Raw genomic sequence first — 21,085 nt, forward strand, 5'->3', positions numbered from 1 at the left:
AAACCAGCTGAATGTTAAACTTCAGTGCAGCTGAACGGTTTCAGTTAACCTTAAAGTAAAATATATTTTTTAAAAAGCTAAAATACACAGCAGAGAAATACAGGTTGAGAAATTTATTCTAATAATGACAGACAGCTGTGGCAACAACTAACACAGGTGTTCAGCGATAAGTTAGCCACCTGTGTTTATTAGCCCGCTAGCTAACTTAGCCGCTTAGCTAGCTAACGCGTCCGGACCAACTGCTCAAACACGACAAAACACAACTCTTCACAAGTCGCTGACTTAACGTACAACAAAACAACGCTACTGGTTAGAAGTATTTATCTTCTTACCGTGTTTTACTCCAAAAACAAAGAGAACAGCAGCCAGATATGCTACCAGACATGCCGACCATAGATATATATATAGAAGACTAGATCCGCTAGCGCGCTGTCTTTTACAGATATCTATGGTCTGACCTATCACTGCTCTCTGGCTCCGCCCTCTGAGAGTGTGTTGTCGTTTGGCTCCACACTTGCTGATGACTACTTCCGGTCACAGAAAATGAAAACACGGACTTTTTTTCGTTTCTGTCTCTTACTGATTTTATTTTTTTTTGTTATTCTTAATATAAAATGAAAATCAAAGCATTTTTAAAATTTCGTATATCCCTTTTTGATCATAAAAAGGAAAACGCCTTGTATTAGAATTTTATTTTTTGTATTTTAAAACGAAAATCAAATAACCACTCGTTTTTTGTTTTTCAATACCCGTTTCAGAACGGAAAATCCAATTGCCAAAATGTACACGGATCGTGCTGGTCACACTTTCTGACCATTGTCATTTAAAGTCACGCCTGACTTTGATATGATTAACATAATGATCGAAAATTTATCACCTGTTGAACTACTCTACTTTCTTTGCACAATTGGCCGTATTGAGTCTGTTGCGAACCATAACAATAGGGATGAGCTTTTTAGTCAGAAATTGAAGCAGGCATATGGCATTTATAATTCTATTCAGTGTACTTGATAATTAAAAAAATAATGTTTTTTGAAAACTCCAGCTCTCTGACCTTGTTAACCTGATCTATGTGGAGTAGATGTGGGTAAAGCTGAAGTACTTCCTGGTTTACGAACAAACTGTCATACTGTCACCACTTCAAACTGTGATATTTTTTTTATTTATGCACAAATCAACCCTTATATACTCACAATAAGCGTTCAAAACAAAAATAATGATTTTAAAAAAAGTATTTGTGTAAGTTTGTCTTTTCCCCATCGTGTTTATTTCCCACGTGACCCGGAAGTGCTTCGTGTTGCTAATATTTGTAGCATCTGTGAAATGAACTCATGTTGTAATGTGCCTCTCATTTAACTTACCGCCAGGAAATATGCGAAACGCGACAGTGTGAGTGCTACAGGAACAGTTCTACCAGTTAAACGATGTTAGTAGATCTAAAAGTAATAGCAAATTTTTAGCCACACATTGATTATTCATGATGAAGGTTGCTGCTACATCATGGACAGGATGAGCTAGCTAACATGAGATTAACTCTGGAAGATTTCTGAACTACTTGCTAAATCTAGCAAAGCAGCAAGTAACACGCAGATTAAAGTGATAATCTCGGTGTAACTGTACTTTTGTCTGTCATGATGTCAGCGCTGTATGGATGTGTTTTATTCAACTGTGTTTCCAAATTAAGAAAGCAAACAGCTTTGACACAGGTCAGGAGATTTGTGCAGTGGAAAATGTCTGGGGGTTTAATACGAGCTGGAAACACAGCAACACCACCGACAATAGTAGCGATGGCTAATAGGAAAAGGAATCTCAGTTTTCCTTCTTCGAGGTGCCTGTCAAAGTCAGCTGAGGAGGCAAAAGCTCGAGTGAAGAGAGTTTCTATCGAGGGCAACATTGGTAAGGTCATTATAGTTGTTCCACACTTAGACCAAACTGATTTTGCTAAGCTGTGAGTGTTAGTAATGATCTGCTTTGTTATATTCTTCCCATTAACAGCTGTTGGAAAGTCCACCTTTGCTAAACTCCTGCAGTCGGCTTGTTCAGACTGGGAAGTGATGGCAGAGCCTGTCAGCAAGTGGCAGAACATCAGGAGTGAGACCTCCAAGGTGGGCACAAAAATTAGAGAAGGACGAGCTGATATACTGTATACAGATGAAGTGGGTTCATGCCATGTGCAGCATCACTTAAACGTACAGCATTTTATCACCTTAGAGTAATTGTGTTATTCCTAAATTGAGCAGTATAGCATCTGCACTTTTGTAAACAGTTTAGATTTATCGTATGAAAAAACAGGTTCTTCAGTCGGAATTCTGTGCAGTACATCATTATTATTACTGAAATTTAAATCCTTTATTTTTCATACTCCATATGTCCACCTTTATTTTTGATGACAGACTCAAATCTCCTCAGCATGGACGAGCTGCACAAACTTCAGCATTGCACAAACTTCTGGAGAGATGCTTTGTTGTTGTTCAGAGTTTTTTTTTCCAGATTGGCTTGTTATCATGCTAGAACATTCCTCATCTGCCAAGCTTTGCTGGTCAGTACTTTAGGATATCCACAGACATTCACATTGCCATCTCTAAGTGTCACATCCCCAACACCTTTTGCACCCATGCAGCTCCATATCATTACACTTCCACCTCTGTGCTTCAGTACTGGGACTGTGCATTCACTGTTGTCCTGGCTGATGAGTGGTACCACGACTTGTTCTATACTTCCTGATTACTGCTGCATCTGTGCTTCGCCTGATTTTTAGTTGGCCACCTGTCCTCCTGTATTCTTTTCCATCTTTGTGAAGTCACTCAATCCAATTTTTCAGTTCCTCCATCAGTTCTTTTCCATGTGGGGCCATGATGCAGACATACAGGTGGACATTCACATGTTCACAGGTCATTTTGTAACCATGTTCATACAGTTAGACTGATTGGAATTCACACTTGTACTTTGTTTCACTGACATTGTTTACAGATATTTTCACTTTTGTTGCATTGAGCTTCTACATTTGTATTTTAATACAGCCTTTCAAGAATATGTGTTCCTAACTGTTCATGAGAGGTGATATTCTACTTTTAAACCTAGAAATAATTTAAATATTGAGAGGTGACACAAATTTATACCACACAGGACTGTACTCAGCTTTGGTGAATGCTGTATTTTCAGTTTCCCTGCTTGTGTCTTTAACAGGGGACAGAGCCCCAGTCAACAGTCAGCAACCTGCTGCAGATGATGTACCAGGACCCTCAGCGCTGGTCTTACACATTTCAGACATATTCCTGTATGAGCCGGCTGAGAACACAGCTACAACCTCCTCCAGCTTGCCTGCTTAACTCAGAGGGAACACCTGTCCAGGTGTATGAGCGCTCAGTCTACAGTGACAGGTGAGTGATAAGGGCAGGACCACGAAGTGAAAATGAAATGATGTGAAACTCCATTTCTGGGTCCTTGAATTCATTGTCCAATAAGGTGAGAATGTTTTACTAAAACTGTTTCAAATGGACTGCAGACTGACTCCAATATTTTTTTAAAAAGAAAGAAAAATTCATGTTATTACAGTATTATTATTGTTAATAATTAAAGTTATGATGAAACTGAAATATTACTTTTCTTTAGCATATTGTACAAATTCATTCTCCATCAATATTTATGTTAACTTAAACTTCATTCTGTTTTGTCAGGTACATCTTTGCTCTCAACATGTTTGAGCTGGGTTGTATCAACACTACAGAGTGGGCAGTCTACCAGGACTGGCACTCACTGCTGGTGGAGCAGTTTGGACACCAAGTGGAGCTAGAGGGCATCATTTACCTCAGAGCCCCAGCAAAAGTATGAATAAAATATTACATGCTCTGAATTTTCGACAAAAATTCAATGACTCACAAACAATTTTGTGTATCTCTCAGAAATGTATGGAGCGTCTGAAGAAGCGGGGAAGAGCAGAGGAGAAGGGAGTGAAACTGGACTATCTGGATAAGCTGCATGTTCAGCATGAGAGGTGGCTAGTTGAGAAAAGCACCGAGTGAGTGAATGAGATCACACGCCTGCGTTGTTTTGAATATTTTCAGTGACTACTGAAACTTGTAGAGTGAGATATTTAAAGGTCTCCCTCAAATTTCTAGATTTTCACCTTGTTCAGGTGTGCATTTTATATCCTGTGAAATAAGCAGTCAACACCATGGCTAAGCATTTCTACCTTGAAACTGCAGCATACCACTCTCAAAAACACAGCTGTTAGTCTCAAAAACACATACTCAGCCTTCCGAGGTTTCATATGTAGTAAACCTTAGGAACCAGTCCTGTTATCTTGTGAGGGGGGGCTTTTTCTAGGAATAGTCTTCTTCTGAATCGAAAACTCTGAAATGTCTTCTGTGCAGTATAATACAGTTGTAAGGCCACAGATAATTAGAAAGAAAAAAAACTAAAGTTAAATTACTTTGATTATTTTACAAAAATTGAAACAAGCAGGAATCAATACTTAGAACATTTTTTGAATAGTCCAGAGATTTTACCAATACCAAAAGAAAAATACTGACTGAAATTTTAATACTTGGATTTTTAAGTAATTCCATACTTGTCTCCTCGATCTGCTCTGTGTTACACAACCTGAAATTCAGCATAGTTCCACTTAAGTCCCTTCATTTTTGTTAAATGATTGTTGGTCCAAACTGAGTCAGTCATGGTTCCACGGTTACGCTAAGAAACACAGAATTTAAATTTTTTTGCCGATTATGATTACAGCAAATCATTTATTTTTTGACATTTTTTTGTTAAAAGTCAGACATATGTCACTTCATTCAAGCCAGACATATATGTCTGGCTTGAATGAAGTGATTATGATGACGCATTGTGATTTTAAGCCTCAATTTGTTTTTACAGTTCCCAGCTCTGACAAATGTTGTAATTTTGGCAATTCCAAAGACAACATGTCATTTCATCCTGTCTGCAGGTTTTGTGGTTAAGAGAGTTGAATCAATAACCAGAACGAGCCTTCAAAGTTATTCTTCTCTGCAGTTATGTATGATAAGCCTATCTCATTGGAATGCAGACCCTTTGTTCACACTGTTGCCATGCAATACATAAAGTATGCCTACTGTATAAGCAATATTAATATGTGACTGGTATGACACGCAAGTGAATCAGCCAGAACTTTATGTGAAATGCTTCAACGAGAGATGATTTTCCAGATGCTCTTAGGCAAACACCCTTTCTAAAATGTGTTTCCTCGCAGCTGTTGGTTGCCTCACTGTGAACAGATGACGGTCAGCAGTGTGTGGTCTGCAGACTTAAGGCTGTTAACGTAATAAAGTTTCCGATACAGCTTTGCTCTCTCTTTTCAGGATCCATTTTGAGAAGTTAAAACAGATACCTGTTTTAGAACTCGATGCCAGTGTGGAGTTTAAGAGTGATCCAGTTGTGCGGGAGCAATTTATTACCAAGGTATGTTTATCTACTGTGTGCCTTTTTGACCTATTGGCTGCTGTGCCAGAATCAACCACATGAGGGCCCTGTTCTAGTGTTAGAAGCACCGTTTCTCATCCTCAGACTCCTGCATTCATCTGTTGCACCAACACTTTTTTTGTATCCTGTTTCTGATCCAGTGTGATCCTAAAGTGTCTTTTCATTCGCAGGTGAAGAACTTTTTCAATGCTTTATGAGAAGATGGTCATCAGCAACCATCCACTGTGGGAAACAGATGAAACCGGTTGGACCTCATTCAGTCGAGTGTGTTGCAATCTCTCACAGGACCATACTACATGAAACACACAGACTGAGTTTGTCTTTATAAGAATATGTTACTTCTTAACATTATACTGCAATGTTTTTTTTTGTCTGTTCATTTGTTTTGACACACACTGTGTAGTTCTGAAAGTTACTGCTTGAACTGTACTGATAATTTCTACTGAAATCTACAGAGCTCTGCCTAAAGATAATTCACAAATGTGGCTGACACACACACACACACACACACACACACACACACACACACACACACACACACACACACACACACACACACACACACACACACACATACATACATCTATTTAGTGTTTTTATAGCTTTTATGAAGTATAAACAAAATCTATACAAGAAGAGTTGAAAATACGGTTTACAGTATGTGTACTGTTTCTGGCTACAACAAGCATGTAAAGCAGATAATGTTGAAACTTGTTAATAAATAAAAATCCTCTTTTGTAAAAACAATTCAGATAAACTGTCCATTTATGATATGATCTGTTTTATTCTTATAATCCTTACTTGCAATATTCGATTTACATTTACGGAGAGAGGTGCTAATTTCTGTATGATCTTTAATAGATATTTACATTTCAAAAGAATTTGGTTTCAGACTGAATATAAAAGGTCAGGTAGTTTGGCGGGACAATGACCTTGGCTAAATGTTTGCTTTTCTCTGGCCCTCTGATGTGCTCTGGTGATCAGAGGGGCCATTCAGATGCCTGCAGTGGTCAGGGGTCATCAAAGGGCAGCTGTCCACTATAAAAGGCCTGTCTGGAGCTCCGTCTGCACAAAGCATCACTTCAGCCTGAGACCAGCTGGAGGAAGGAACGAGATCTTTGCTCCTTTCTCATTCTTGTTAGGCTAGATTTTTGAGAGTTTCATTTAAAATGGATGTCAGAGTCCTCGCAGCTTTTTGCATCCTCTGTCTCTGTTTTTGCGGAGCTGTTGCCTCCACTCAGGGTCACAGATATCACACCGGCCTCGAGAGCAGTTTAGCTTTCAGAAATCTATCAGTTAATCATCGCAGCAGATATCCTCTGTACATGATGCAGCTGTACCGCTCCTTCAGGACTGCTGATTCCTCCTCGTCGTTAGCTGTCAACACCGATGCTACACAAAGTGACAACCTGTCGGCGCGTAGCTCCGATTCTGTCGTGAGTCTAATGGCCAGAGGTGAGTGAACTGGATATTAACTGTGCTATATATTGTATTTATTAGTTTCTACTCAGTGGTATCCAGCAGCTCTATGGTTGGTGCATTATCTGTGTTATCAGACCCTCCCTTTTTTACAGCCCAGCAAGTGTCAAGATGCTTATTCCACTTTAAAGGCTTGCTCTGTTTTATGTGTGTGGGGGTGTATATGAGCCCTCAGACGTCCTTGCACAGGGGGGTCCAATACACATCCTGTCCTCTTCACTCTGTCACTCCAGTGTTTTGACATTTGTCCAGGGATCTGGTTTGCCCAGATCCATCCAGACTCCTGTTAGTTAATTTCAATTCTCATCTCCATGTTTCATTTTTAGGTTGTCATCAAGTGGGTGAAAGATGGACAGTCACATTTGACATGTCATCCATCTCTACTAATGAGCTCGTCCAGCAGGCAGAACTTCAGATCAGAATACCGGCTTTCTCTGCCTCTAAGCAAGCCACCGTGGATTTATATCACTCCCGGAAGCAGAGCTGCGACCTCGACAGCACGTCATGTCTGGATGAGCAGCTTTTCTTGGGGAGCTTTGGCACGTCACCCAGCAGTGCAAAGTCTTCCTGGAAGGTGTTTAATGTGACTGCTCTTTTGAAATACTGGCTGTATCAGGGAGAGGAAGTGTTGAGCCAAGAGGCCTCAGGGGAACCCGAGAGAGAAGCCGGGAGCGGTGCTGGGGATGAAAGGAAAATGACTGACAATCCTCTCTTCAAACATTTGGGATTGAGGCAAAGAAAGATTCACCATCCAACCACAAACAGGGTCATGATGGTCATCTTCTCCAAACAGAATCGGCATCATGAAGGCGACTCGGCTTACAGCCTCATTCATACTGTGGAGAACTCCAAGTACGTGACCATGGACAGAGTCAACAGTGAGGGTCAAAGTCGGCGGCACAAGAGGAACAGGATGGAGAGGATGCGAGTAGCTGCTGGAGCTGCGCCTACTGTGACACCAGCAGCTGAGACGGTCCAGAAGCCGTTGTGTCGGAAGGTGGACATGTGGGTGGACTTCGAGCACATCGGCTGGGACGAGTGGATTGTGCATCCTAAGCGCTACAATGCGTTTCGCTGTGAGGGAGAGTGTCCTACACCACTGGATGAGACTTTCCACCCTACCAACCATGCATACATGCAGGTAAGATGACAACTGGATTCATAGTCCCGTTTACTTTTGAGAAACTTTAATAATCACAAGGTTTTGTAGAGATGCTGATCAATTAATTTGAATGACTGATGTTATTTTCCAGAGCCTTTTGCGACACCACCATCCAGACAGAGTGACCTGCCCGTCCTGCGTGCCAACGCGCCTCAGCTCGCTGTCCATGCTGTACTACGAGAATGATGATTTGGCCCTGCGACATCACGAGGACATGATTGTAGAAGAGTGTGGCTGCCACTGAAGACAGTCCATCACCACTGACAACACATACACTTGAACTTTAATTCAACTGTTGTGATGTAAACATTACTATTAAAATATTAAACTAAGAGTTCCACATTACGGCCTTTTACAATAAGCAACAGCAGGGTTGTTAAGGTGGAATGACTCAAAATAATTTTCATCACTACTGAAACACAATAGTATTATTTATCTTTAGTATCACTATAGCACCACTATGCAAATATTAAATGTTTTATACATAATATTTATACGTTATCATGTATATGTTGTACATAAAATATGAAAAATATATTAAAATGTTTTATTTTGACGTAAGTGTGCAGTTTTTTCTTTTTTGTACTCAGCTCTTTCAATATAAATTCTGTCAGTTTTCTGAAAAGAAAAAAGTAAAATATGCAAGTGCTATAAATTAAATATTTGAGTTTCAGCTTAAATTAAAGAGTATTTATTTGCATATAAGATTTCAGACTTAATCCTTATTTGCTACTAGTTTTTTAATGTTTCATTATTTGTAGCAATTTCCATAACATTTTTCATCAGACTAATATACAGAATACATACACTTTGCTTGTGATGCGCTTGAGTTAACAAATCCGTTTGTATTAACAAAAAGCACTCCAGAGAGGCTCGTAGATACTCATTTACATTTTAATCCCACTTGTCCTTACAGTTTAGTATATTTGCCTTTCTCACCTCACCAATACACATCATCAGAGGTCATTAGTGTTTCCCCGGTCAGGCGTCTCTTGTTGATTGTGATCAACAGGCGCACTGGGGCGGAATGACAAAAAACATTCTAAAGGATGGATCAGTGGGGGAGAAAGAAGCAGTAGTACTTGTTTATCTTGGAGAGGAGGGGGTTGGAGTGTCAGGAAGCAGAGGTGACAAGGGGATATTTAGACCCCAAACAAACGGAGCAATGTGAGGGCATAGAAAGACCTGACGGGTGAAGCTACTGTGGAGGAAAAACAGGGCGAACTGGAACTGCTCAGATGAAACTGTTCAATCCACACAATCCAGACAAGACCAGACTGAGTTCACATTTAAATTATGCACAGGCTTTTTACTAACAATAACACCTTTTAGATTTTAACCACTTAGAGACTGAAATAATGGAGAATGATCTGTTTCATGCTCAGTTAAGCAACAGTGAAAGTAACTGTTTGTGCTCAGGCTTCATATTCTGACCACATTCAGTGATGGGCCTTTTAGAATGAGTACATACAGAGGGACCTGGTGGTAGAAAAGTACAATAACAGGAGCAATATCATGAGACAGTTCTAACACATCGAACTAATCCTGAAATAACTGTCTCACTCCACCAGGGAAAAACTGAAAAAATGGGTACAATAATGGCACAAAACATGTCTTCTACTATGTATGACTTACGAGGCCTTGATCTGTATATTAATGCAGGATGTATCATGCTCATTGATGACAAATTATCAAGTTACTATAACTTTATGTGGATTATAGCTGGATTTCAGCTATAAAAATAAACTGCTGGCAGCGATAAATGAGGATAATTTAGTTACCCGTCCACCTGACTTGCAGATCTTTTGAAAGTGGAAACACACAAAAGAACTTGGAGAACATTCAAACAGTAAGTGCTGCCAAGGAACAGTGAGTAATTTAGTGCAGCACATTCATCTATTCAAGCACATTTACTTCATCCAGGTGATGAAAAATCTCAGATAATGACATCTTCAAAGTAAAAGCCTGATAAGCCACTTTACAATTAACTTAGAAAAAATGTGGGCACAGTCAATTAACAAGGTGCCAGCGATGGAAGTAGAAGTGCTGTATGGAAAAAGGAGTTTATCTAAGATATGTGCAGTTGTATATTGACCTCTCTTTATACAGTCCACTGACTGAGGTTATCAGTCACAAGTGAGCTCCTTGAGGAATTCCTCTGATGACTTGTGCTGAATCAGGGAGCTACAGGCTGCTAAGCAAGTCGCCAAACATTTATCACTCTGAAATGTATATTAGCTTTTCACTTTAACAGATAAAAATGCAATTGTGTGTGTGCGTCGCTGCAGGAACTACATTTATTGTTTTTTGCTCTTTCAGAGGGCTAAGAAGAAATTTGTTTTTAGAGTGATGAAAAATACAATCCATTGACTTGACAGCAAAACTCATTAGTAACACACATGCTGAAAAAACACATGCCAAAGACAAAACTTTAGTTTCATTTGTGTTTGCTTTAATACTTTATGTCACCCTACAAACCGTGAGAAAATCTGTTTCAAAATGTCTTCAAAAAATTTTGTTTTACATTCCTTGAACAACACTTCAGGAGATGAACTCCTTTTCAAGAGCATGACCGACAAATGATACAGTTTCTTAAACATTTCAAGGCAACATCTGAAAAGAGGTGTCAGGAAATGTGTGGAAATAAAAGCACATCAAGTGACAAACCCTTCTGGAATGGTAGTAAATTGTGAGAATTAGATCTTCATTTTCATTCATTTCTCTCTTTACTGAGCGACGAGGCATTGTTGGTGTTAAGTACTTCTCAGTGTTGATTTTAGCCACTACAGGAAGGCACACTTTGTCACACAAAAATCAAATTTAAGCCTTGAGGCAGACAGAAAAAAAAACTTCCTTACATGTTTGTTCTGGACAAAACAACCAAATGAGAATGACAAAGACGGACGTTAAAACGACGAGACACTAAAGAAGAACCTCTGATTGGATGATGGGGAAACAGAAGGTGCTCCTGAGCCTCTCTTCACATCATCTTCATACTTGTTCAGCCCCACTTAGATGTCCATTTCGAACTGTGCATCTTCACCTTGAAAGACAGAAACACACATTTCATGCAGAGCAGAACACTAAAACCTACATTCCATTACTACTTTACATGTCTAAGGGTGCAACACCTGACTGTCAAATTTCAGGGAGACTTTATTAACTAGCTGGTAAATAACATACAAGCAGCGAGTATGGCAGCAAATAACCTGTTGCCACTAAGAAAGAAGGGATGTCTACAACTAATCTGAAGTTAATGAGAGTGTCAGCAACGAGTAAAAATGTTGCAAAAATAAAAGCACTACCATTTTCTGACAGTTACTTCTTATGTATGTATTAGTGTAAGTGCTCAATCAATCATTTTAAGATCACAAAAGCTACAGATAATAAGAAAATTAATCACGGCTGCTTCTTTAGCTTGGTTTGAATCACAGCATACATCACATATTTGTTAACAATTAAAACGTACCTGATGAGCTTCATAAAAATGAAACATTTAGAATGAGGCACCACCACATTGTGCTGGAGCCAGACAAATGATGACAGGAAAAATGCTGAGAAAATGGTTCCAAGCACTGATGAAATGGATGCAGCTGTACAGAATACTGCAAGTTACTGAACAGAAATATCAACTCTTTAACTGACATTTTTCTCTGAAAGACGTGACATTGTTAAATGCTCCTACAACTACAACTCCTGAGTCAACTGAAAATGATGTCGATGGTCACTGAATGCCTCATTAGTGCCAAATTACAAACCTTCTCTACAGAAATCAGCTGACAGGAACAACCTCAGGCTGAACCATGAAGAGAAATTAAACAGCAAAAAAAACCCTCTTGTGTCTTGTGTTCAAACCGTCTTCTGTCATCCATTAAAGGCTGAGCATGGCAGCAAACTCAAAAACAGTTTCATGGTGACGGAACCAGGGATGCAGATTTATCAGAGGTTATAATCAGGGCTGGAGATGGCAGTGCCTTTATAGTGTGTGAGGTGGGAACATACCGGCGTTGCTACAGTCGGGTGCAATGATTTTGTTGTTGTTGTTCAGTAGTTCTCCATTATGGGTCTTCACATTGGTGTCTTTGGAGGGAGGACTGGTCACCCCTGGAATGTTGGGCAGACCTTGCGGAGGAGTCTTGGCCACCGGAGAACTGCGACACTCCAGCAGGAACTTCCGGTCGTAGATGATCCTGGTGCCTTTTGTGTGAAGAGGCAGCAAAAGACAAGAGAGAGAGATGAGATCAGACGGAGCACCGAGGTTACACTAGCATTAGCTGATTGCCGACAGCACCTTTGATGACACTTCACAATCAGTGGCTCGAACATCATTCAACTTGACCTGCAAAACCTGATTAGTACGTCTAAACAAGTGCACTTGGAGCATGTTTGTCTGATGGTTTACCAGCATGCACCAGGGCATTGGAATTATTCATTATATTGTGTGTGTTGTGCTGTCACTGATTCATTGCGTTCTGCAGGGCTTCCGCTGGTCACATTTCCATATCGTTAAACAGTTAATCAATATGAAAACACTCTGGTGGTGCCGGGTGCACAGTTATTTATAGTTATTGATATCGTCACTGTTGGCAGTCATCCGATAGCTTGCAATTTTGAAAATGAATTTAATTAAATATGTGAATCCCATTAAACAAGATTTTTTTTTTTTTACTTTTTTCCTGTCTGGAAACCTTTACTCTTGACTGGAGCTGCAACAATCAATTGACTAGCTGTCCACTCCTAAAGTAGTTGTCAACTATTTAATCTGTTTAAGTGACATTTTTAAGACAAAAGAGTAAAAATCATTACATCTTTGGGTACTATCATTCCTCTCATACAGTAAACTTAATATTTCTGGGTGTGTCATCTTGGTCTGCTATTCAGTAAAATAATCAATTGATTAATTCACAGTGAAAATAATTAATATTTGCGGCTCCATTCTTGACATAAGGAAGATTAGAATTTTTTAGCACAAGTCCTTGTACCTTTGGTATCTCACTAGTTGATAGAGTAATATTGTTCTAAACATTTCAGTCAGATCATATCATACTGTATTTGCGACTGTTTTTCTTTTGGACCTACTATGATGGATTATTGATGCTGCATATCTATAACCTGCTGTACGTTCAATATTTCTTGCAGTAAAAATGTGGTGACTGAACTGAATACACAGATGATTATTTTTGTGAGTTTTACAGCTGACAACATGCCCTTCTTGATAATCGGTAACCTTGTTTACAAAAAATGAAACAAGGGAGAAGTGACATCAGTGGCTACAGCCCAGAATGTTTTATTGTTGTTCTGTCATTTTGATCAGGCATTAAACTCTAGAAAATAGGATGAAGTTGTTAAGAGCGCAGGTAGCCTATGTTCTGGGTCCTCTGTGCGTCATTTAAGCAGCTGATCTACTTCACACTTGGCACTTGGACATTTTATATGTGCCAGTGTACAAAAAAGAACACAGCAGTTACAAGGCCTGTCATTGTTGGTATCTGGTGGCAACCAATAAATTAATTTACTGAGGCAAGACTGGGAGATTGTGTATATGAAAAGCTTTTTCAAGAAGTAAAAGGATGAAGGGGTGGACAGGGAAGTGGAGGAACATTTATATCCAGTTGCGGTAGTTACAGAAGTTGTCATCAGACTAAACTTGGACAGAATTTTCTGTGTGTTTTTTATCAGCAGTTTATCAGGTCTGATTATTATTGGTTATCTAATTAGATTTAGTCCATTAATTACGGGACTTGTTAGTTGATTTTTTTTCTCCCTCATCAGCACTTGTATCTTTTCTCCTCAACTATTTAAAGGGCAAGACACCAAGATTACAATTAAATCATATTCAAAAAATTTTAAAAGAGCATTAATAATTTGTAGAATATATGAATCTAGCTCTAGCTGGTAGCTAAAACTGGCAAATCTGGTCAGGCTCAGTGGTTTGCAAACATTTTTGTTTCACCTTTACACACGATTATAGCCGTAAATCATCATAAATCAGACTAAAGTAAACAGTCTGAGCACCATTCTTCTACTTGGCCTGCACTCTGTGATTTTACTTTGCAGAGAGCACAGTGGATACCATTTTATATTCATGTTTACTGTGGAATAATGTGAATATGTTGCAATTATCTGGTTAAAATCTAAACATTATACCATGAACGACACAATCTCACTTTTCCAGTTTTACAGTACTGCCTTTAAAGGAAGATGCACGGTAAATGATCTGCCATTTTAGGTATCAATAAAATGCACTGAGCTGAACTTACTGAACTTAAACCTCGAGTTAAAACATGTCTGCATAAAGATAAGATAAAACCTCACACACAGTGACCTTTAGAGGAGTTTATCTGACTCCTGCACAACACCTGGTGCAGACTGAAGCACAGGTGCAGTTGGAGCTGCACACAGGTTTGGTTATGTGACCCACTCAGCTTCAAACTACACCCGAGACCAGCTGATGAAAGACAGAACAAAACCTCGAAACACGTCTCATTCACTGAGAAACAACCCACCACAAATGTAGAAAAAAAAATCATTGCGACTGCGCCAGAGTCAGCACTTCTTTTCCAATAACAAACACTTGCTAGCTAGCGTTAGCCGCTAGCCGAGCAGAGCTACCAGCTGACTGCAGCCGACCTCATGGGGTTAGCCTGACACTAGCAATGCAGCTCTGTGGAGGGGGGCCGTGCTAGTCACGAGTGGCCGTGGGTAGTGGGCACAAAGGGGGTACATTTAATGTGTAGCGACAGTACGTACCGCCCGGAGTGGTGCTGAACAGGGTCCCTCCGGGAGTCGTGGAGTAGTCGTGGGGCATGTGCTCCGCGTCGCTGATGGTCACTCTCCTGCTCGACGGGATCGCCTTGGCAGTGGTCTTCTGGCAGTCAGTGGACATCTTCTCTAAGCTGGAATGAACTAAAACTAGCTAACTAAAGAACATGGGACACAAAACTAAGTCTGCACGAAACAACAAAGCCACGCCGTGCCAGCTCAGGTATTGCTTTGGCTCAACGGAATGGCTCCTTTGTGATAAATAAAAATAAATACCTCTATGTCATAAGTGCAAATGATGGTAGGTAGTATGTCTAAACGCGTCACATCACAACATGCACTCTCACACACACGGTGTCCAGGATCTTTGTTAAAAAGGACCTGAGCACACGTTGCACTCACTCTCCACACGCACACAAAACAACAGTCAGACAGACAGCCAGACAGGCTGCGGGGAAAGACTCCCAACGTGGTCAAAGTGGGCTCAGTCCGCCCTCTGCTGGAAAAGACTGGCTGTGCAAAGGCTGCAGAGTTCAACACGATGTTAGAATCACATTAACCCTTTTTCTTTTTTCTCTCTCACAAAAATGGCAGCTTTTACCTGAGCAAGACACTGTAAAAACAGAGAAAATTGTGCTGCTTTCAGCTTTCCGAGGGTCCTTGAACTAATCATATGTGATGTGCAGTTCCATTGGGAAAATGATCAGAATCTTACCTGGAAAATACAGTACATGTCCTATTTAAAATTTTTCCAAAAAACTAAAAATTCTGGGTTTTGTAGCGCAACTCACAAACCATGATCAACTCATCTGTGACCAACAGTCCCATGGGAAAAATTCAGAAAGTTTTCCTATGTGCTGTAGGCTGTTTTTTTGTTTTGTTTTTATTACACAGACCAGAGCGTGGACAATCATAGAAAGAAATGACTCTTTTAGAGGGAAATAAAGCATGCAGCATGGCTCAAAGACAGTATACAGATAAACAGTTGTTGTCTTGCATAGTTAGTCTTCTGTGGACTGTGTAGAATGGTCTGACTGCACTGCATTATCATTCTGAACCGGGAAAACAATTTCTGGCATGTATGTATTTCTTTATAGCAATCACAATTGTCTTGTGCAGAGCTAATAAAAAGCTGCAACAGTTGTTCCCTCAAAATATTGACATGGGATTTTTTTTTTAGTGAAACACTTGCATGCTTGAGACCAGCACTGTTATTAAAGTGGCTACATCACAGACATGGCACGATCCAAACCTTTGGCAAAACTTGAAATTTCTAGCATGTAGATTGCTTTTGAAAACAGTAACATGGAGATAGTAAAAGGGGAAGAGACAAGCACATGAAATGTACAGCCGTTGGCAAGCTGATAGCTGCAATCTACAGGTAGTGATGGCTGATCGAGGCTTTGTTGAAGCTTCGACACTTCATTCAAAACATGGTTCATTACTCGAGGCCTCAATGACACACAGTGCTCGAGTAGGACATCTAGTGGTCAATAATATGAAGTGCAATCAAGACGTGGTCGGTTCATGGATTGTTTTGGATTTGATTCGCCATGCACACATTCCTGTTTGACTACACTAGATGATTGTATGGGTTGTAGTGGACACAAAAATAATATTACTAGTAATAATAATGACAATAACTATTGAAGAGCACGTTTCTTATTTCCCATGTTTGTCTGTATCCCTATATACTCTTTGCTTATATTCTGTGTTATGAAACATTTAAACGGTGCTGCTACATTCATGAGATGCTCTACAAATACAGACTGATGTCATTTTCACATGGGGCTGGTGCAAATAAAGATTTTATGGATTATTATGGATTTTGGCAAAGTATGTCTTGGGGTTTATTGGTAAAGAGGTCAGTAAAGAGGGTGTGCTTATGTAACTGGTTATGAGGTTTTATTGAGAAATAATTTATCAACAGTTTTGGGACCACTGTTCCCTCTAAGCTGTGCGCGATACTTTTTTTTTTTTTTTTTTTTTTTGCGCATTTATCATCTATTTTTTTTTTTTTTTTTTGCCATTTTCGAGTTTTTTTTAACTTGAGTCTTGACTCGATCGTTTTTCTCAGGAGGCTGGACTTCAGCCTTTGTGCTGGAGGGCTGAACCCTCAGTTCCAAGACTTTCAAAGCCTCCACACCTCCCGAGTCCTCAGGACCTGAGCTTTCACACAGTCTGAGGGCTGAAATTTTCTAAGTCCCACAGTAGTTCTCTGTTAGATTGAACTTTCACACAGTCCAAGGACTGATATCTTCTAAGTTCCTGAGTAGTTCTCTGTTAGTTTGAACCTTCACACAGTCTGATGACTGAAATCTTAAAAGTTCTTGAGTAGTTCTCTGTTAGTTTGAACCTTCAGACAGTCTGTTAATGTTTTGATTAAATCTTTAAGGTTTTTCTTTTTAAATGTTTTACCACCTTTTAATGTTTAATTTTCTTTTTAAATCCTTCATTGTATTTTCAGTGTAATTCCTATTTGAACTTTTATTGTCTTTAAGATATAATTTTCTAATCAAACATTTAATTTTTAAATTAAATGTTTTGTCTTTTTTGGATAGATGTAGTGAGGACAGACAGGAAACAGGGGAGAAGAGTTGGGGGAAGACTTGCAGCAAAGGGCCACTAAGGGGACTCGAACCCGGGACGCTGCGTCAGGGACCAGCTCCTGTACATGGGTCACCCGCTTAACCCATTGAGCTATATGTGCACCCATGTTTTGTCTTTTTAAGGGTCTAATAATCTGATTAAATGTTTTGCATTTTTAAAAATGTTTAACATTCTTCTTGTTTAATTGTATTTTTTAAATGTTTAATGATGGAAAATACTTTATCTGTAATTTCTAATATTTGTCTTTTAAAAATTTTGTTTAATTTCATAATGACATGTATTGTACCTTGTCGAATGATCTCATTCAATATTTTGTCTGTTTAATATAATTTAATGTAATTTAATGTTTAACTCTATTAAACAGACAAAAATATTGAATGAGATCATTCGACAAGGTACAATACATGTCATTATGAAATTAAACAAAATTTTTAAAAGACAAATATTAGAAATTACAGATAAAGTATTTTCCATCATTAAACATTTAAAAAATACAATTAAACAAGAAGAATGTTAAACATTTTTAAAAATGCAAAACATTTAATCAGATTATTAAACCCTTAAAAAGACAAAAACATTTAATTAAAAAATTAAATGTTTAATTAGAAAATTACATCTTAAATTTCTTAAATCTTTTTAATAATAAAAATTTTTTAAAGTTTTATTGTATTTTTTTTGTTTGATTTAATTGCTTTTTGTTATGTAGTTTATTTCTTTAATCTTCTTTTTCTGTCAAGATTTTAACCCCAACCTTAAAAATGAAATAAACCCTTAAATAACAATGAAAATACTTCTGTTGTCACAATCATGAGTTAGTCAATTATTCAGTTTATCAATTCAACTTTTTTGTTTAGCACCTTTTACACAGATGACAAAACTAAACAAGCAAAGAGAAAAAACTATGATTAAAACTCAAAAACGTTAAAAAAAAAAAAAACATTTAACATGGTAATAAAATGTGTTGTGTCCAGGGGATGGAGGGAGTTTATTGAAGTCTTCTTGGGCTCACATGGTAAATCATTTAAAATATAAACTTGATATTCAGTTTAAGGAAACTGCAGAGCGACAGAAGAACCAACAATATCTCCTGTTTTCTCCTTTAATGAGTCGACTCTTCTTGTGCTTTCAGACCAAAGAACTACAGACTCTTCACAACCTGCTCAAACTCTTGGTACAGGACCTCACCGCACGGGTCAAGAAGGTTTCCTTCTCCTCATTTCTACTCTGAAGCTCACCTTCTCCTGCTCAAACTGCTGACAAATGTTTCTGCTGCTCTAAAGTCTGGTCTCCAGAACTTCCTAAAAACTCTCAAAGTCTCTTCTGCTGCAGGTTGCTTTGTAGAACTGTTGCAGAAAACCTCACTAAACCACATGGAGGGGCCTCAAGATAGTCGTCCAAATGAAACCGTACAAAAACCAAACTAGCACAACCCAAACGCTTAAGTTTCCTGCAGCCTACCAGAGAACCTCTGAGAACAGAGAATCAGGACAGGAACTCTTACCTTCTGGACAACCAACGCTGGTTCTCAAACAAGAATACAGAATGTGTCTGATCAAAAACCTCTAAAGACTCACTACAGCCAAGATAAAGACACAACTCAGCTGCACCAAATCCACTAATCACTGCTCACATTAGCACCATGTGCTAACTGTGGCTAAAGAACCACATTTACCAAGACAACTATCCAGTACAAAGCCCTAAAACACACCAAGAAACACATTAAAGACAATTTTACTGCTGGAAGCTGCAAGCCAACGCCTAAAGAGCAAACTAAAGCAACAGAGCCAAACCCGGTTCACTGGTGAAGGAAGCAGAGGAAATGTTTGTCTGCAGCTAAATAAAGCAGGAAGACACTGAGCTGCTCAGGTGTTCCTGATAACAGCAAGCAGCCACCTGGACAGCCAATAGGAACACAGCTTACTGGAAGTCCAGAGGGCTGGCTTAGTGAAGGAAATTTAATTTAAAGTTGAAGCAGAAAGTTAACAAAGAAAGTTGAAAACCACCTTCTGATCCCTGAAATCTCTGAGTTTTCACACAAAGAACACCTGAACATGTCAAACTGGTTCCATAGTAGAACCATCATTGTAAAAACGTCATAGTATGGTGTGTTGCTCAAAAAACATTAGGACCCGGCTGTCAGGGACAAACATGTAAGAAACATGAGAACAGAGAGAACCCAACCAGTAGGTCACAGTTTATCATCCCCCAGTCATCTCCTGAAGTCCATATGGTGAGAGACATCAGTATCTGGTTGTTAATTTACCAGAGGATGCTTATAATCATGCTGATGTGGTCTGTACTCTACAGTATTTTAGTGACTCAATAAATGCCTAAGTTGTTTTTTTTTTTTAATGCTTTTCAGTTTTTAATAAACATTTAAGAGCCTATATGTAATCAATAAATGGCCTTTGCCTATCTTAAGAAAAATTCACTCAGAACTCTGATATGTTAACAGTACTAAATAAGTCAATAAATACATGCATACACACAAAAATAAGTTAATACATTAACTGTGTTAAGATAAGATTTAGATTTTTTTTTTTAAAACGTTGTTTATGTTTTTGCAGAATCCAGTATTACTCACTGGTTGGTCATTACATTTTGTTAGTTTGATTTCACTGTTTAAAATGATGCCACCTCTTTTCAGACAGAACCTGTGATAATAAAACAATACAAAATGTTTAGTTCCGTGTTAATAAAGCACTTAAAGCTTTAAGTATGGCTAAATGCTTTTTTCAGAATTAAATATATCACTCCTTAGGTGGTAGTGACCCCAAGTTCAGTAAAGTTGGAAAGATATTCACAGATTCGGACTTCCAGCATCAATAACTCGTGAGATATAGGTTGTCAAAACATAAACGGTGCCTCTTTCCCATTGTTGCAAGGCAGACAATGTGCTACAAGCCCAGTTTTATCAAAAGTAGCTGTCTTTCAAGCTACAGGAATAACATTGGTGTCTATGGAGTGAACAGGGTCCGTCTGCAATTTGCAAAACCACTGCAACAGTAAAGAGAGACAAATATTCAATAACTTCACTCTTATACATTGTAGTGTCACTAAAATCACTGCAGCCTTCAACTGGCTCCTGTTGACAAAGTGTTTTAACAGAAATGTAAATGCTGTAATTTGATTCTTTTAATGAACCATGTAACTTGAATGGATGTGATGCTGGTGTGACCACAGTGCACACGTCTGATGTTGGTCACAGTGGTCCAAGGAACGCTCAGGGAGTTTGTGTGTTTGCTCACACTCAGGAAAAATTACAGGGAACATTGTTTGGGACTCAAGCAGTTCCTTCTTTTACTCACTATCTCCCCAGCCTTAGAAAAAAAAACGTGTTCACACAGCACAGATGAGGCTGAGGTACACAGGAAATGTTTGGCTCCATTGTACAAGTTTGGGTAAACAGTTTTGTGGGTTGCCCAGTAAGCCAGTGGGTCTGCCGTTCTTTCTACAATTGCATTCGTTGTGGCGCTTTGCATTTGCCAGGCTCTGCTTGCATCTTCGTCTAATAGGCTTCACAGTTGAACTGAAAAATATTGAAGATCATCATCATCATCACCAGAAATATCAGTCATTCCCTATTCAGAAGAGAAAAAGAATACCAGGTGCTGC

At 38.9% G+C, this 21,085-nt stretch overlaps 3 protein-coding genes across 3 annotated transcripts; 2 read left to right on the forward strand and 1 right to left on the reverse strand.

Annotated features, from left to right (window-relative positions):
• Positions 1-1,293: 1,293 nt before the first annotated feature.
• Positions 1,294-6,035, forward strand: LOC111575853 (deoxycytidine kinase 2-like). Its single transcript, XM_023281232.3, has 7 exons — positions 1,294-1,896; positions 1,996-2,105; positions 3,187-3,380; positions 3,678-3,825; positions 3,903-4,018; positions 5,337-5,436; positions 5,628-6,035. The coding sequence occupies exons 1-7, from the start codon at positions 1,632-1,634 to the stop codon at positions 5,652-5,654; spliced, it is 960 nt and encodes a 319-aa protein (XP_023137000.1). The 5' UTR covers positions 1,294-1,631; the 3' UTR covers positions 5,655-6,035.
• Positions 6,036-6,267: 232 nt separating this feature from the next.
• Positions 6,268-8,620, forward strand: spaw (southpaw). Its single transcript, XM_023281306.3, has 3 exons — positions 6,268-6,912; positions 7,263-8,077; positions 8,190-8,620. The coding sequence occupies exons 1-3, from the start codon at positions 6,627-6,629 to the stop codon at positions 8,340-8,342; spliced, it is 1,254 nt and encodes a 417-aa protein (XP_023137074.1). The 5' UTR covers positions 6,268-6,626; the 3' UTR covers positions 8,343-8,620.
• A 1,908-nt stretch (positions 8,621-10,528) lies between these two features.
• On the reverse strand, positions 10,529-15,301 carry eif4ebp1 (eukaryotic translation initiation factor 4E binding protein 1). The gene is made up of 3 exons (XM_035953417.2): positions 14,849-15,301; positions 12,101-12,295; positions 10,529-11,141 (listed from the first exon to the last, which is right to left on the reverse strand). Exons 1-3 carry the CDS (start codon positions 14,982-14,984, stop codon positions 11,110-11,112), a joined length of 363 nt encoding a protein of 120 aa, XP_035809310.1. The 5' UTR covers positions 14,985-15,301; the 3' UTR covers positions 10,529-11,109.
• Positions 15,302-21,085: the final 5,784 nt, after the last annotated feature.

The sequence above is a fragment of the Amphiprion ocellaris genome, chromosome 6, assembly GCF_022539595.1.
Source record: "Amphiprion ocellaris isolate individual 3 ecotype Okinawa chromosome 6, ASM2253959v1, whole genome shotgun sequence".
In the NCBI taxonomy this organism is placed as follows: domain Eukaryota; kingdom Metazoa; phylum Chordata; class Actinopteri; family Pomacentridae; genus Amphiprion; species Amphiprion ocellaris.